This window comes from Rhipicephalus microplus, chromosome 1, assembly GCF_043290135.1.
Source record: "Rhipicephalus microplus isolate Deutch F79 chromosome 1, USDA_Rmic, whole genome shotgun sequence".
Taxonomy (NCBI): Eukaryota; Metazoa; Arthropoda; class Arachnida; order Ixodida; family Ixodidae; genus Rhipicephalus; species Rhipicephalus microplus.
This window is the reverse complement of record NC_134700.1, coordinates 154,419,860-154,436,750: the sequence shown is the minus strand read 5'-3', so window position 1 is coordinate 154,436,750 and position 16,891 is coordinate 154,419,860. Positions and strand designations below refer to the sequence as shown.

Here is a 16,891-nt window from a genome sequence, read left to right as displayed (position 1 = left end):
GGCCAAGAACCGGGTGGCAGAATGCTTAAACACATGTGAAGCTAAGGGAAGCTTCTGTGAAGCTAAACGAAGCTAAACGCAACTAGATACTCAGTGTCAAAACTTGATAAGGTGGCCTCTCCTTCTCGGTCACTTCTTTCACTAGACTGTCCGCTCCCAACAACGACGCTGTGCCGTGATCATTTCTGGGTCCACTAAACGCCTTCCATATATCCACATATTACTACTATCATTTCTACAAGATACACTAGTTAATGCAGTACGCCGTATACATCAAGCATAGCAATCAGTATCGCAATACGAGAAAAAAGTTCCACCTCGTGATGACAATTTTCCCGATAGGCTAACTTGATATCTTCATTTCTGTCTTTCTTTAGATTGATCGATTACTTGTCTCCTCTGCTTGTTTCGATTGTGCGTTTGCACTGTTGGTGCTTATCACCTACTTTGTTGCATCAACAATTCTCTTAATAATAATAATAATAATAATAATAATAATAATAATAATAATAATAATAATAATAATAATAATAATAATAATAATAATAATACCACGATATTATTGTGAGAGACGTCGTAGTGCAGGGCTCCAGAAACTTTTACCGACTGGTGCGTTCTTTAACATGCACTGACATCGTACAGTACACGCACATCTACCATTTCACCTCCACCGAAATGCGGCAGCCGCTGCGGGGAACGAACCCACGACCTTTGCTTCATAAGCCGAGCACCTTAATCACTGATCTACCGTGGCGGGCAACAATTCAATAATTGATCTGGAGTGTAAGCTTTTGCTATATTTGAAATATTGCGGCATCACATATATGCAGAGGGAACTAAAATATCGTAGCGTGGTTTTGGGGCGTTAAATCCCAACAAACAAAAAAGTCTTATTCCGAGGGTTCATGCCAAGTTTGACAGCATCTGTAGCTATCTCTATACGACCAGTATCTTCCCCTTGAAAGGCTCTGAGAACATTGTAACCTGGATGCTTCTGAGACTTTCTCTTTTAATCAAGTGACCCTGCGTATGACAAAGTGACGAAAAGGAAAACACTCACCACCCACATCTGCAACTACTGGCCATTCCCCCACCAGCTGATGTTCACGTCTTTCCACTTGTTAACCTACTCCACCGATGCCCACCTCTTCGCCACTGTCCACGTCTACCACTACTGTCCACCTCTTTCACCGATATCCACTACTTATCTCTCCGGGTATACTTTTCCGCCATCCTCCTCCACGGATGCCCACCTCTTACCAACTGTCCCCTACTGTCGACCTGTTGCACATTTATCTATCTGTTTTCCACTGCCAATCTCATCAACCAGTATCCTTCTCTTCCCCCAATGTCAACCTCGTTCACTACAGTCCCGCCCCTCCTCGCCTACAACCACTGTCCCCTCTTATATCTCTACCCATCTCTATCACTACTCTCCAGCTCTACCATCATGGTCCACGTCTCCACCACTAGCCGCCTTTACCGCTACCGTCCATCTCTTTCACCAAGGTTCGTGTCTTCCCCCACTGCCAACCTTATCTCTACCGATGTCCATGTCTTCCCACTGTCGACCTGCTCCAACATCGTCCCCCCGGTTCTAACCCCACTGCCAGCCTTTCCAACAATGTCCACCTCTTTCTCAACTGTTCACCTCTTTCATCGATCTCCACCTCTACTGCCACTGTCCAGTGCTACCATAATGATCGACTTCTCCCCCACTGGTTACCTCAGGCACACTATCCACCTCTTCTACCAATGTCTTCCTGGTCCCCCACTGTCAAGCATTTTCGCTACCCACTGTACTGTACCCCACTTTACAGCACTGTTACCCACTGTCCACCTCTTCTAACGTTGTGAACTCGGTTCCCCACTGCGAACTTCTACCACCAGCGTCCACCTCTTTCCCCACTGTGCACCTCTACCAGCGCCGTACACTTTCTGCGTATACTTCTGAGACGCTGACGAAAAGGAAAATAAACGTTAATCGGCAGCTGTCGTGTATGTCTGATAATGCGACTATACACGTAATACTTTCAGGGCCAGACAACATTGACATTTTCCGTAAATCCGTTCCATTTGCGCCATCTGCTTAACGGAGGCCAGTGGTCGCGTAGGCACTTTTTATCCGCCTCTCAACACCTGAGTCATCAGCAAAGACATCACAGAACCGCGTTGAGAGGCCAAAACGAGCAGCGCAATCTGGAGTCACCGACTACAAGTTACATGCCCGCCAGCATGCGGGGTAGCACGGCCTGTAGCCCCATTTTCTTTTTTTTTCCTTATTTCTTTTTTTTTGTTTCTTTCTTTCTTTATTTCTTCTTTTCTTTCTTTATTTCCTTTTTTCTTTATTTCCTTCTTTCTTTCTTTTTCTAACTTAGCAGCGGGGTCATTAAATGAGAAACAATCTATCCTTCAAGTTCTATAGCAGTTGCGCTTCTTTCATCGCATGAACCCAGAGTGCTGTACTGGCGGCCCGTTTTCACAAATCATCACACTTAAAGAAAAAAAAGGCCAAAGAAGCCTTTTTTAGTCGTTCTGCATACTTTCTTCAGAGTCAAATGAGTGAGCGGTTACCCTGTGCTATAATGAAGAAAAAAAGCGAACCAAGTGTCCGCATGGTTTATAATTAGTGCCAAGCCTCTGGAATTCTCTGGAATGTCTCATTTCGCACGCTGATATGCCTGGTAGTTATCAACGTGCCATAATTTTTTTTAACATGGTCATTCGTGGTCATTATCATTTCAGCCTCTTGTTCACTGTGACATTAAGACATGTCCCAGAGATCTTCCTCGTGCCGCCTCGCGTACTGCGTCAGCTGAGTCTGCTAGCATGAAACTCAACGTAGAATTTCGGTCATTCTAGGTTAGGTTAGGTTAGGATGCTGTAGGTAGCCGGCGGATCTAGCCTTGCATAATTTGCAAGCAATTGGCCCGCCCGCTTTCTTCTGCTAATTGTAGCTAATGTCCTTTGTTTGTTTTTTAACTAAGCACGGGCAGGCTCTTAAAATAAAAATCGTTCATAGCGCGACGTAAGCCTGCATAACAAGGCGGCCTCTGTGCTATTCCATGTGCAATATTGTGCCGGTACTGTATCTCACTGCACCATACTCCAAACATAATTGTCACTTATCACCAATCACATGAGAGGTCTGTAGCATTCAAAAATTTCAAAAGAAGTCGTGACACTTGTTTCCTGAAGATCGAGTGACCACACGGAAGCACAATATCATTCTCCAATGAGTATTACAGTATACAACATTAAATATTTTATCACACAAAATGCGCACACAGGTTTGACGACAGGATCAGTTCAAGCCAAAGCCTGAAAATTTTTTCCAGGCCTCACGCTCGGCCCCTGACACGTCGCAAACCCCATGCTGAAAAAACTTTCTGGAACGAAGTCAAAATAATGCTCATATACACCTCAATTCATAAAATATTCCAAGAAACAATTATTGACCACAACATCACTCTCAATGCACTATTTTACTGCGTGTCTCTTTCCCACCTGCTCATTTGTCACTCTTGTTCACGCACCAGGCACGCAATTAGTACGAAAGATAACGTTTAACCTAGCATGAGAATCTTATAACGGTAACAAATTGAATGTTAATGGCGTGCCATGGGCCAAAGCTAGTGATTCACAAAACGGAAGGAACGAGACTTGAAGAGGCCGAATGAGTGAAGGTTTATAGATGGCCGCTTTGGAACTACGCTTCTAACACGCAACTGAGACAAACTGCATGGCCGACCCCAAACAAAAGAACGAGCGGCGTAGAAGAACATGTCAGCGTCCTGGCACACAAAGAAGAATAAAAGCACGAACAACAACAATAACAACAACAGTGGCCAAATTTCTGGGAAAGGGAAGGAAAGACGTGGAGACGCGCGCCAGGTACAAGCCAGCGAGGGAGGAAAACGTAAAGAAAAGAAAGATGGAAACAGCAGTCCTGTCGAATCCAAGACAAAAAAGGGGGGGCCGGTCTCCTCGAGAGACACGGTACCTGAGAATCCGTTAACGAGAAAGCCGATGAATTATTCCTCTACGTCAAAGGAGCAGCGCCGTGGAGACGGGAAGACAATGAGGCTGCCATGACACGGTCGTTCCTAGCTGCAGGCTGTCTTGAGCTTCGGCGGTCCCTGCCAAAAACGACGCTCCGAGGCGCCCACCGTCGCGTTCGTTGCTGGCGGCCCCCCTCTGCATGTACACGACGACGTATGCACCGGTGTCCGTAAAGCCTCTTCGAACGTACACCCTCTCGCGCGTCCTCCCGCACACCTCTGACAACGACCCTTCGTCTCTCAAGAGCGCACCTATCTTCAGTGGCGACTGCGGACTCGCAGTCGTGTGCGTCAGGGACAAGCCTCCCAGTGGTACCCTACGTCTCTTGAGCGAGCCTCGTCCTGATGTGACGCTCCCGCGGGCCGTCGTTTTCATCACATCCTTACACCTTCCAGGTGTAGCAGTATAGGCTCGTTGTGTGAACGTGCGGTTTCCTTTCGCCCCCGCGTGAAGAGGTGTGCGCTTCCGCCGAGAGTGGATAGCGTGCCAGAATGAAGAAGTCCTTCCTCAAGACCAGAATCCCGGAGGACATCCCGGAAGAGTCAGTACTGCACGACGTAGAAAACCTGTAGAGTAGCTAGAAGTCGTGTAGTGCCTCGTAGCCTACATATACGCGTACTCTTCGGTCGGTTTAAGCAAGGTGAGGCTGTGTGGTGTCGGTTATGTGCATGTCTGCCAGGTCACAGGCTGTACTGGTACAGCGGATCGCGTGCTGCAACAATCATAGTGCGTCTTGATATTCATGCCTGTTTGTTTCATAACAGTGACCTCGACTTGGCATGCCATTATTGTGCGAAGCAAGGTGCGTTGCTATAAACAGACCGCGCTGACTCTTTGCATAGGTTGTCCGTGATGCTGATCTTCAGTTAGACGAACGGGAGTATTTAGTGGTTGAAAAACTGCGCTACAGTTTCTGCGAAATGCGATGTTAGGGAGGGGACACGAAGCGAAATAGACAATACGTGCGCAAACTATCAACCGAATTCATTGAACTTTGCTCGAGTATTTAGTGGTATTTTACTTTAGGACAACGCAGCTAATTATTATTAATCAAATTTCATTCCTCGATATAGGTTACCCCGGAATTCATACATCATATCATGGCCCGCTTTCGTTATGCTGTCTTCATAAATTTCTTGTTATTCGTAACCCTTTTTTGTGATATCTGATTCGCGATTTATCGATCGTGCAACGTGATTCTAGGCTGCAAGCATGCACCAGGTCCAGCATTGCTTAGGTACACAGCCCTTCATAACAGTGGGTCGCTCATGAAGTCGGTGAGAGTAAAGCAGTAGTTTGGCAACGCCAAGCTGTAAACTCTAGTCTTATCAAAGGCATGCTTAGTGGGCGTGCAACCGACCACTCACATAATTCAAGTACTTGGGTGAACAAAAACGAAAATTAGATGCGGGCCCTGTCTTTTGTTAGAAACGGCCATATAATGTCCACCAATAATATAACCGAGAAATACACAGGAAGAGTTATCTTGTAGACATGAGAACTACAAGTAAGTTGGCGGGGGTGGTGTTGAAGATGGTAAAACTTTATTGAGAACGTGCCGATTGTCGGTCATGCATATGCCACCGGTTCTCGTGCTGGAGCCTAGTGTTTGAAATGTTCACCGGAGCTGCTGGGTGTCCCAGATTCAGTATTGAGTTCTAAGCTAGACAAACGCGTTGCGCCAACTCTTCTCCGGAAATTCCCGATTTGTGCCTTCAAATATATTCGTTGTGTGTTCTCTGAGAATGTGTTTTATGTCGGCGTATTCGTGTTTGCAGAGGCTACACAGCTGGCGTCCGGGAAGTGTCTGAGGTAGCTGCAAATCAGGAGAACTGGATCTTAAAATGCCTTTGCTTGTAGATGTATCTGCTTTACATCTCGTGGTTTATCTACAGCTTCTTGTGAGGTTGTGCCTCTTCTGGCTATCTAGCTTCTTCTGTGTTCATCTCTTTGTTTCTTGTAATATGTTAGGATAACCCCGCCACGGTGGTCTATAGTGACTAAAGCACTCGGCTGCTGACCCGCAGGTCGCGGGATCAAATCCCGGCTGCGGCGCCTGCATTGCCGGGGGAGGCGAAAAAGCTGTAGGCTCGTGTGCTCAGATTGGGGTGCACGCTAAAGAACCCCAGGTGGTCGAAATTTCCGGAGCCCTCCACTACGGCGCCTCTCATAATGGTATGGTGGTTTTGGGACGTTAAACCCCAGATAGTAGTAATGTGTCCGGGATAAGCCATGGAATGTGGACAGTCGGTCTTTATCGCCATGGGCCATTGTTATCCCCGCGAAATCGGTTGTTTATCATCACGGATTGTAAGATCGCGCGTGGCAAGTAGGGTAGGCTGAGAATGATCACGACTTTATTATCTGTTCACTTCATACGGCCAGGCGCTGGTGTTTCCCTTTCGTGTTTTTGCTGACTTCCAATTGCATAATCTCGCTTGACCCGGCGATGTGCTGCTTCACCGCACTTCACCCATCCACCTATGATCCGAACGCGAGTGCTTTATTCACTCGGCTACCCAGCTACACTAGCAAAATATTTCTTAGCCTTATATATATATATATATATATATATATATATATATATATATATATATATATATATATATATATATATATATACAACTTGCCGCCTGTTGAGACCGAACCCCCCACCTTCACAACACGGGCGATGCTCTACCCAGTGAGCTATTTGTAATAAAACTGCAACACCCCTCCACGCTTTCCTTGGCTTCGATTTGGGTCTGCTTCGTACGGCTATATCTAAACGAAGAAAATGGGACCATAAAGAATTCCACGTCATCATGCTCCTCTAGCATTTCACAATTTTTTTGCTGTAAGCGCAAAGAATAATGAAAAAAGAAAAATACAAAAATGTGACAAATTAACTTTTGCAAAGTTCCGGGTTATTGGACACTGTTATAGGATGACCTAGTGTTAGTCATTACTGGGACTGTCGAAATGTACGTGTTGAACAGCTTGTAGCGGCAAGAGAAGAGAGACGTGAGACGGCGTCGAAGGCGGCCGACGGGGCCGTGCTGATCTCGCCACTTTATTCCACGCCTGAAGCGGAGCCGCGGTGGCTGTCCACGTCCGATACGCCAAGTGCGCTAGCTTGTTTAATCCTCGCGCAGCTCGAGCTAGCATCAGCTGCGCGAGAGGCGCGGCGCGGTGATTGAGAAATGATGATGGTGATATTGGCACTACAGGGCTCCCCCCCCCCCCCCCTAGCGCTTTGCGCGATTTGAAGGCATATGAAAAAAAAAAGATAGTGACAAAAGCTATATACATGAACGACAATCCATAAAGTGTTCATTTGGAAAGTCCAGGTTGTCAACGTTGATGGGCCATCGGTAAGCAGCGGGTCTCTGGCGGGCGACATTGGGAATGGCGCAGCGGACGAGGGTGGCTACGCAGGCACGCTGTTGGAAGGAGCGGGCGAGGGTCGTGATGAAGGGGCACTTTTGTTGATAGCGAGTACCAACGACAAGGCGAAAAATGGTCAAGGGCCGAGAACACACACGGGTCGTTTCGGTGCGGTCGATTGTCGCGCGCACTCGGACACTGATGCTTAAAAGATGGACTGCAGCATGAGTGTAGTACGGCCAGTCCAGAAGGTCTAGTGTTACTTCTTTGTTGTAGCTGGTGGGAACGTCGATGGGGAGTGCGGTCAACCCTGGTAGTGTGTTTACCGTGCTGGTACCGTCGCTTCCGGTGGCACATTACCGGCTGCGGCGGCCGCCTGGTCGGCCGAGTAGGGTGCAGATAAGTTGGAAACGGTGCGCTTTGGACCGATGAAGTGCGACATGGTTTACAGTGATAACGAGCCGTCTCAGAGGGCACTGATAGATTGCTTTTTCCGACCTTTGACGATGTGTAACGCGCAGGCGTACGCCGATGAGTCGTCGCGTTGTTCGAGCTAGAACCAACGTTTGGTGATGCGAGATCGAGCGGCGGGTATGTGGCGTCACAGTTGTCATGGGCCGTCGACGGCGTTGAAATGCTCAAGCACGCGTACGTAGTGGTAGGCGGATGGTTTAACTGCGCATCTGTTGGGGCATGCACGGTGTGCTCCTTTTGTGGTGAGCCAGGCGTGCGGCCCTCGGGATTTCCTGACATGGTCACAGCATCATGCACGTTCAGCCGTGCATGCTCAGGGGCTTGAACTTCTGTAGGACACATCGAGGATGATGTTAGTAGGTGCTGGCAGTCCACGCGGTTTTGAGCAGCAGGCACCGGTGTGCAGGGGAAACTGATGGCGTGCAGTGTCACAGCGGGCTCTGGGTCCATAGTGTGAGTGGTGTCGCGGGCCTCCACAGGTGCCGGGACAGACGGGGAGTCTGCAGGAAGGTCAGCTGGCCCAGCTGAGGTCGTCGAATCGCCCGGGACAGACAGTTCAGCCGACCAAGTCTCTGCAGCGAATGCGACGATGCACGGGGCAGCGGCCGGTGTCGAATCTATGTGGCCAGTTGCCGGCAGGGGAATGGTCTGGACTGGGTGTGGGGGGAGAGGCGTCCTGGAAGGTGATGAGTCAGGTGCATTTGTGTCATTTTTGAGAGGAGGAGCATGTTTAAGGCCGTAAAACTTGAGCATGGCATCTCGCAAGTGATCGTACGGGCGAGGGCTCCAGGAGAAGTATGTGAGGTGGTGTTTGAGGTCATGTGGAAGATGGTATTCCAATACCTCGTACATGAGCTCTTGGATCCAGATGCCGTTGTGATAAAAGGCCGCCGCAAACTCCTCGAACCACGACTCTAGGCGAGAGGTCCGGAACGGGGGCAGTAGCGGGTCGAATTGAGGCTGCCAGGTTTGTGCTGACTGGAACATGGCCGCGTAGCTCGGTGGCGAAAGGTCACCTGTGCCAGACTCCGATGTGGGTGGCAAGGTGGTCGTCATGGAGTCTGGTGGGGCCACGGTGTCGCGTGCCGTCGCTTTCGTGGAAAACATGGAGGTAGCAAGCATGTTAGAAGGACCATCAGCCGAGGACTTCGAAAAAACGCACTTCGTGGTGGACAGGTTGTCGGCAGCAGGAACGACTTCAAGAACCTCGTCGGATATGTGACCGGGTGCGAGACTCACTGCGCTAGTGGCCGGACCCAAGGTGGAGGGAGACGTTGTCGGGGAAGTTAGGTTGCGGTCAGATGGGAGCTTCGGGCCGGAGGGTCCAGCACGCTGCGACGCAGGGAAAACCTGAGAGTCGCGGGTAAACGGCAGCGGGTGGTAGGTGAGGCCATAGCTGGCAAGCACCGCAGAGAAGAGGTCATCGTAAGGCTGCTGGCTGGAGGTTGAAGTGGCAGAGAGATGACGCAACTCTACCGGAAGGGCGTCATGAAGAATGCCGTGCATCAGCGGCTGGTCCGTGACGCCATTCAACGCAAGAACGGCGTCGAGCTGCATGAACCATACCATAGGTAGATTGGAACGGCGGCACTGGCGGGCAGAGTTGCGGGAACATGGCAGCGGGCCGTTCGGCGAAGGGCGTGTTCTCCGGGTCACCAATGTAGCGAGAGAGGAAGACGGGACGGCGGCCAACGTGGTCGTGTCTTCTCTCGTTACTTTATTCCACGCCTGAAGCGGAGCCGCGGTGGCTGTCCACTTCCGATACGCCAAGTGCGCTAGCTTGTTCTAATCCTCGCGCAGCTCGAGTTAGCATCAGCTGCGCGAGAGGCGCGGCGCGGTGATTGAGAAATGATGATGGTGATGATGGCACTACAAGCTTTCGTTACGACGTTGTACTTGTGCTTAACCGGATACGACTACAATGGATTCAGTACTTTCGAAGTACAGTGCCAAGTACAATAACCAACAAAGAACGTCTGATGTAGTTCCCGCCCTGCGATAACTTTTTGATACGAACGCTCAATGACTTGCTCAGCCTATTGTTAACAATGACGCAGAGTGTTGCCCATGCTCCTTGTCCAAGACCATTTCGCATCGTTGAATTTTTTCGCCTCTGAGTTACAAAATTACCTCTAAAAACTGCTGTGCTTAACCTGATCGATTTGCTTGGGCTGTTTCCAGCACGCACGACGTTTATCTTTACAAGAAGCGCATTCTATTCGTGTTAAGCTAACTTTTCTTTAAATAAACTCACTGGCATATGATCATGATTCATAGTTAATGCATGGAAACTTACTTCACACGTTGTGACAGCACGTGCACTTAATTATAAACAATGAGTCAGAAGGTTTTCTTGAATAATTGTTTTACAATGCAGTTTAATTGTATGCAATGTAGGTGATCACGCTAATAGTTTTGTAGGGATCTATTTATTGCCTTCAGCGTTTGACATGTCGCTCTAACCATACACACTATACGAAATTGAATAAAGAAAGAAAAAGAAAAGAAAGGTGGTGTTTCGCACTGTAGTATAGCTGTTTTCGTCACACACATGGGCTGCCATGTCCTCAGTCACTGCCACTGATGTGTCGATGAATTTTCGTAAAATAGTATCGTCGAAAAATACAAATCAGACGTGCGCTGCTAAGGTATTCTTCGTTTTTATTTTGACACAGACTTGCCATTTTAAGGCATCATGATTTTGTGTGTACATCATGCATAATATAGTGCAACACACACACACACACACACACACACGAGATTCGGTCCCTAAATAAAACACTTATTAGCTTGCAGTAAAGCATTCTCAAATTACGAAGGCGCGTAATATGTAAGCTCGATATAACAGCAGCCAGCATTCAATAGTACATCGGCACATCATTCGCCCGCGTTCGCACTGCTGCAGGATACAGCACGCATAACACGGAGGTTGCGTTAGCAAACCTTTTCATTCGAAGCCCGCTAGTTCGCAATGCATGAGCTTATTGTAAACCGTAACGGTGAACTCCCTCGCATACGCGACGGGATTGCTCAACGTGAATTGTGCTACCCTTTTCATATCCGTTTCGCAATCACGTTCTCGCAGGTGCATTCTAGTTTCTCGTCGTTTTTCTCGTCTACATCCAACCGTGCATACTCGAGCCCCGTAAGCGTACACGTCCTTGGTTAACATTCAACCGACCCAATGAGAGAGAAAAACAAAAAACAAAAGGAAAATCAAGAACAAAACTGTAGTATCGCGTGCTGGCATCGGCCCTGAGCGACGACTGCACGCACGCTGCGGAATGGTTCGCGACCCTTTGTGACTGCGTGGGGCTTCTGCTGCTGCTGCTGTTTTCGGCCCTACGGCAGCGACAATATTGCACTGTTCGTGCGACGCCAAATAAACCCACGCGTGCGCCGCCGCTCTCCCCGGCAGGCACCCTCGCCCGCGCCCTGAGTGGCAGGACTGATGTCCTAATGCGTGGCGCCTCCTTCAGGTTTATTTCGCAGTACGTGCGGTACATACATACATACATACATACATACATACATACATACATACATACATACATACATACATACATACATACATACATACATACATACATACATACATACATACATACATACATGCATGCATGCATGCATGCATACATACATACATACATACATACATACATACATACATACATACATACATACATACATACATACATACATGCATGCATGCATGCATGCATGCATGCATACATACATACATACATACATACATACATACATACATACATACATACATACATACATACATACATACATACATACATACATACATACATACATACATACATACATACATACATACATACATACATACATACATACATACATGACCCGCCCTGGTGTAGTGGCTAGGGCACTCGGCTGCTGGGCCGCAGGTCACGGGTTCGAATCCCGGCCGCGTTTTCGATACAGGGGAAAATACTTGAGGCCCATGTGCTCACTTTGATTTATAACCTATGTGGTCGAAATTTCCAGAGCCCTCCACTACGACGTCTCTCATAATCATATCATTGTTTTGTGACGTTAAGCCCCAATAATTACTATTACATGAATACTTATGCTTTCATACATACGCATATGCATCGCATGAATAAATAAACCTCGTCGATAAGCCTCATCGCATTACAAAGTATCTAACGCTTCTGCAATACTGTTGGTTTCACGCAACACTTTAAGGGGCGAATTCGTGACCTCTCGTCTGCTTCAGGCGAAGGTTTCACACACGCACAGAAAGAGAGAGAGAGAGAGAGCTTGAGGTTAAGAAGAATGGAGAAGTCGTTCGAGAGTGTGGCTCTGCAGCCATCCTCAGTAATCCATGCTCAGGTGAGAGCATCGAGAGATGACGTGGCAAGGCGGACAGCTGATGTCGAGATGTTATTCAATGAGTGTTGTCGAGGGCTCTATTGTGCACTGCGCATGCAATCGATGTACAGACTTAGTAAACTTCCAATGCCACGCGTGCAAATTAGCTTACGGCAGCAGCCAGCCACACCCTGGACTAGCAAGTTAAGCGACAAGAATAAACGGCGATGTCCGTTCAAAATAGTTGTCAACTCAGCGTTCAGTGCTCCGTGTAGGAGCAGTATGCGGGTGATTTAAAACACCTGTTATGACGCGAGCCCATCCAGACACTTGTCTTGTGCGATTGACAATTCAGGCCATCTGCTGACCCCCCGTGTCTTGTACGTGTACACGCGTTTTGGGTGTTTGTCAACGGCTGTACAGCATACAGCTGTAGGCTCTTCTTGGTGTACAAATATAGAAGACGTATTGAGGCTGTGGCATGTGTGCGAGATTGCGTATAAGAAAGCTTCACGCGAAATAAGCTCGTCAATCGGGTTTTTAAAATAAGGTACTGCAAACGTGGAAGATTGCTTTCGAAGCGAATTTGGAGGAATATGATTGTATTTAAAAGGTCATTTTAAGATTGAGGATTATTTTTATTGCTTTTTTTATTGGAAGGTGTTCTTTTCAATGCGGCTTATTGGGAAGATGCGAAGTGCTATATATCGAGCTTTTTCGCCTTTCTTTCCTTCTTCTCATATTGCACGCACATCAAGCTAGCTCGAATGTACGTGACAATTATACTTCCCCATCGTGCTAGCCACGGAACGTAACATACGCCTTTTTAGCTAAGCCGAACTGTAGCGATTAGTAACCGCATTTCAACGGTTGAACTTGCCTTGCTCTTCGTTACGTCAGTTACTTCTCTTTATCTACAGTTAATAGTACAACGACAAAGATCCGATCACGAAACACGACACATAACTCGTACAGGATGTCACAGACAATTTGTGCTGGGTACCTAAATATGGCGGCCATCATGACTTTCTATCTCATTAAAGATTGTCAGTGCAGGGTAAGACAAAGAGTCGTTCACCACTCGCGTTCTTTCGTGCTCTGCCCGCTCTCTTTTGTACGTCAGCTGCGCCAAGGGGGAACGCAACGAATCAGAGGTGACACCGCCACTAATCCGATGTCATCGTTTCTTGCTCCACGCGTTCAAGCAAGCGTTTACGCAGCGTCTTAACCGGCTGGTACCTGAAGATGGTGACCACAGTGACGTCAGTGCAAGTTCTTTTCACCAGTGCGTTCGGCCAGTGATTAATCCCCTTGATCGGTGCCATTATACGCAGGTGAAATCGCGATGGCCACTATGGGCCCCCTCCGGCACGGCTAGGGTGTCAACCCTGAGGAAACACCCATAATTAAGGCGAATGCATTATGTATATGTTTCACGAGTCAAGAGAATTCACGAGATTTTGTGAGATCCGATGATACCCTTGCGAGATCTGCGGAGGCACTGCGATGATGATGACGTCATCTGACGAAATCATCACGTGGCATCGTCGCGTCGTCAAAACTGGACCGATGCCTGCGCTGCAGTGCATTGAGTGAGCCGCCCATTGTATGAAAAACAGTCTATAGAATTTTTTTTCCCACCGTTCTGGCTTGCCACGTATATGACTCCCTTTTAAGAGGCCTGGTAACTTTCTTTTGGAGGCCAGTATACTCTCTTTTGGGAGTCGTGCTATCCACAAGTAAGAACTCTGAAAAAAGAGTCACACATCCTTCCTTTTGCGTAGATCTTGAGGGTAAACTGGGAATATGATTCAGTTGACTGAGAACGCTAAAATACTTTAATGAACCCTCAGTAAGAGCACACGCTTTCTCTTGTCTTTGTTCCTAACCTAAAGGCGCTATCAGTTTTTCTTACCGGGCGCGATATCGGATGTTTGCCCTGTGGAAGCCTTTGATAGCTGCCCACGCGTGGCCTATAAAGGAACTCTCGAAGGCGCCGGAAAGGGTGGGTTACAAAAGGCGCGTCGCCTTCCTGGCTATATCCGGTGACAAATGTGTGCAGCGGATCAAACGGGACTCGCGAAGGACACACGCCGTATACATAGCCTCACTCCGCATTAATCCAACGCATTGATCGCGACACCACACACAATCATCGTACGGAAACTTGCGTCTTCGTAGTGCACATTTCCCTACGACCTTCTTCGCTGCCATTTCATGCAGATTCATCTTCCACCCCATCCCAACCAATCTCTTTCTTTACCTACAACTTGGCGTCATCTGCACTGATCACAATTCTCAGCGTGCACTGTATGCAGGGTCAACGATACAACTTAGAATCATATCTGAATGTGGTCCAACGTTGTATCATTAATCAAACAACATGTTTTACCGATGGCCAAAAAACACGCCAATGACGTCTGGAAGCTGAACAAAGAGCGCTGCGCCCTCGCGGAGCATTGTGAGACGTTTGACAACCAGATAAATTTCAACGCAACGAACATCTTGCAAAGCGAGACTAACTGGATGAGAAGGCTATATACTACTCGAGTCGTGGCATATACAGCGAACGCCCCAAACATCAACCGTTCTCTGGAACCCTTCCCCCGGTATGCAGACGGACTACACTCTGCGGCAAAACGAGGGCGGGGGGAGGGGTGTTAACCACCCTGCGGGACCATTCAAGACTCCCGTATACAACGTCGCCACAGTCCCCAATTAAGTCGGTCCCGGAAGTAAACGTCGGGTTCTTACATATTTTCACATACTTTACTTTGGTTGGAGTTGAAGTAGTTTTCCCAGTTTACCTACCCCACCAGACAGAAATCTGTCGAATGTTTACATTCAAGACATGTCTGGGTATCTACTGACATGTTCGAAAATGTAAAGCAGGCTCTAAAATTGATTGATTGATATGTGGGGTTTAACGTCCCAAAACCACTATATGATTATGAGAGACGCCGTAGTGGAGGGCTCCGGAAATTTTTAGACCACCTGGGGTTCTTTAACGTGCACCCAAATCTGAGCACACGGGCCTACAACATTTCCGCCTCCATCGGAAATGCAGCCGCCGCAGCCGGGATTCGAACCCGCGCCCTGCGGGTCAGCAGCCGAGTACCTTAGCCACTAGACCACCGCGGCGGGGCAAGCAGGCTCTAAAATAACATTGCAATTGACTTTCCCCTCGCTAATAATAGTACCATTCGTTACAACTTAGCCCACCTCAGAATTACGAGTTTTCGCCTTACCAGTGTAAGTTCTAAACTAATCGGGTAATGAAAATTGGTCATTTACATATAAACTGTTGCCTTTGCCATTATTGTGGATACGAGCATATGTTATAAAATTGGCCAGTAACGTTTCACTCTGAGAACCAGTGCGACACACGTCCTCACTGTCTTAAATACGCACGTGTACTCGGAATCACAAAAATGAACGACCATAATTGACTGGCGACTGCATTATTCTTTTAAGTGTTCTTTTTTAGACGTCTCGTTTTATCGTTATTTTCATACAGCGCGTTTTACACGCTTAACTTGCAGCCGATGATCTCATAGCCACTGAGCGCAGCGGTACCCTGAGTTGTCACTAACATATGATGCGTATGGAAAAAAAGTGAACATAGACAAAAGAACGCACATCTAAATACAACGAAGCTTTAGCTGTTAATTAAATAAAGTACGCATAACGGAATACGGTTTTCTGTAGTTCGCAGCAATAAACGATGAGTATACACAAATGTCAGAATGATAAATATTGTTAAACAGGTGTGGTGATATAGCAAACGAACGAAATTATATAAGCAAAGAAAATGTGGTCATCGGAGCTATTAACATAAAAACTTAAAGGCAAGACATGGCATAATCAACTAAATAAACTTAAATAAGAGGGAAAAGCGTTAGTAAATATTTGATTGCGTAAAAGTACGGCGGATATTTTGCAATACCACGTAAATCATATCATAGCGCTGTATAGCAGTGAATCGTTTGTCGCGTACTGTGTAGGCGGGATGTACGTGTGGCAGATCGATGCTCTCTTTCGCCATTGGCTCGTTCAGCGGCTCGTTAACCTTTGTTGACTCGTGCGATCTGGTGCAATCTGGTTTACACGTCGCGCCGCTCGCTCTCTGAAAGGCGGCATCGACGAAACGCGAGCCGACGACCCCGATCGCTATCGAAACACCGCGGCACACACACTCGCATGCTTCACTATAAGGTACAAGCACGATTCGTTCGGGGTGCGAATGCCAACGAGTGCACGTACTCAGAAAAAAAAAAAAGAAAGCACGTAAGAATGATGATGATGATGATGATGATGATGATGATGATGATGATGATGATGATGATGATGATGATGATGTGAAACAGCCTTTCTGTATCGCATGCGACCGAAAATAATCTGTACAGAATAAAGAAATAAAAAATAAAAACTCAAGGCTTCCCAAACGTACCCAAAAAAGAGACCTTAACAGGACGGGGGAGGGGGGGGGGCTGAAAATCGGACAGCCCCCTTCCCTTCCCTGAAACTTCAGGGTTTTTTAATGAATGTACTATTAGAAATTGGATAATGAAAATATTCATATCTGGGGTTTTACGACCCAAAACCACGATATGATTATGCGAGACGCCGTGGATGGCTCCGGAAA

The 16,891-nt window shown here is 47.4% G+C and overlaps 1 protein-coding gene across 9 annotated transcripts in view; it reads left to right on the top strand.

The window, feature by feature from the left end:
• Window positions 1-16,891, top strand: part of fray (oxidative stress responsive kinase frayed) — a 293,102-nt gene that overhangs the window by 225,327 nt on the left and 50,884 nt on the right. The window contains exon 1 of one of the 9 annotated variants that reach the window (XM_037429834.2): window positions 4,285-4,603. The exons of the other annotated variants lie outside the window; for them this stretch is intronic. Within the exon in view, the coding sequence (XP_037285731.2) occupies window positions 4,554-4,603 (50 nt within the window). The 5' untranslated portion in view covers window positions 4,285-4,553. Of the gene's footprint in view, window positions 1-4,284; window positions 4,604-16,891 lie in introns of those variants that run through there. 9 annotated transcript variants of the gene reach the window in all.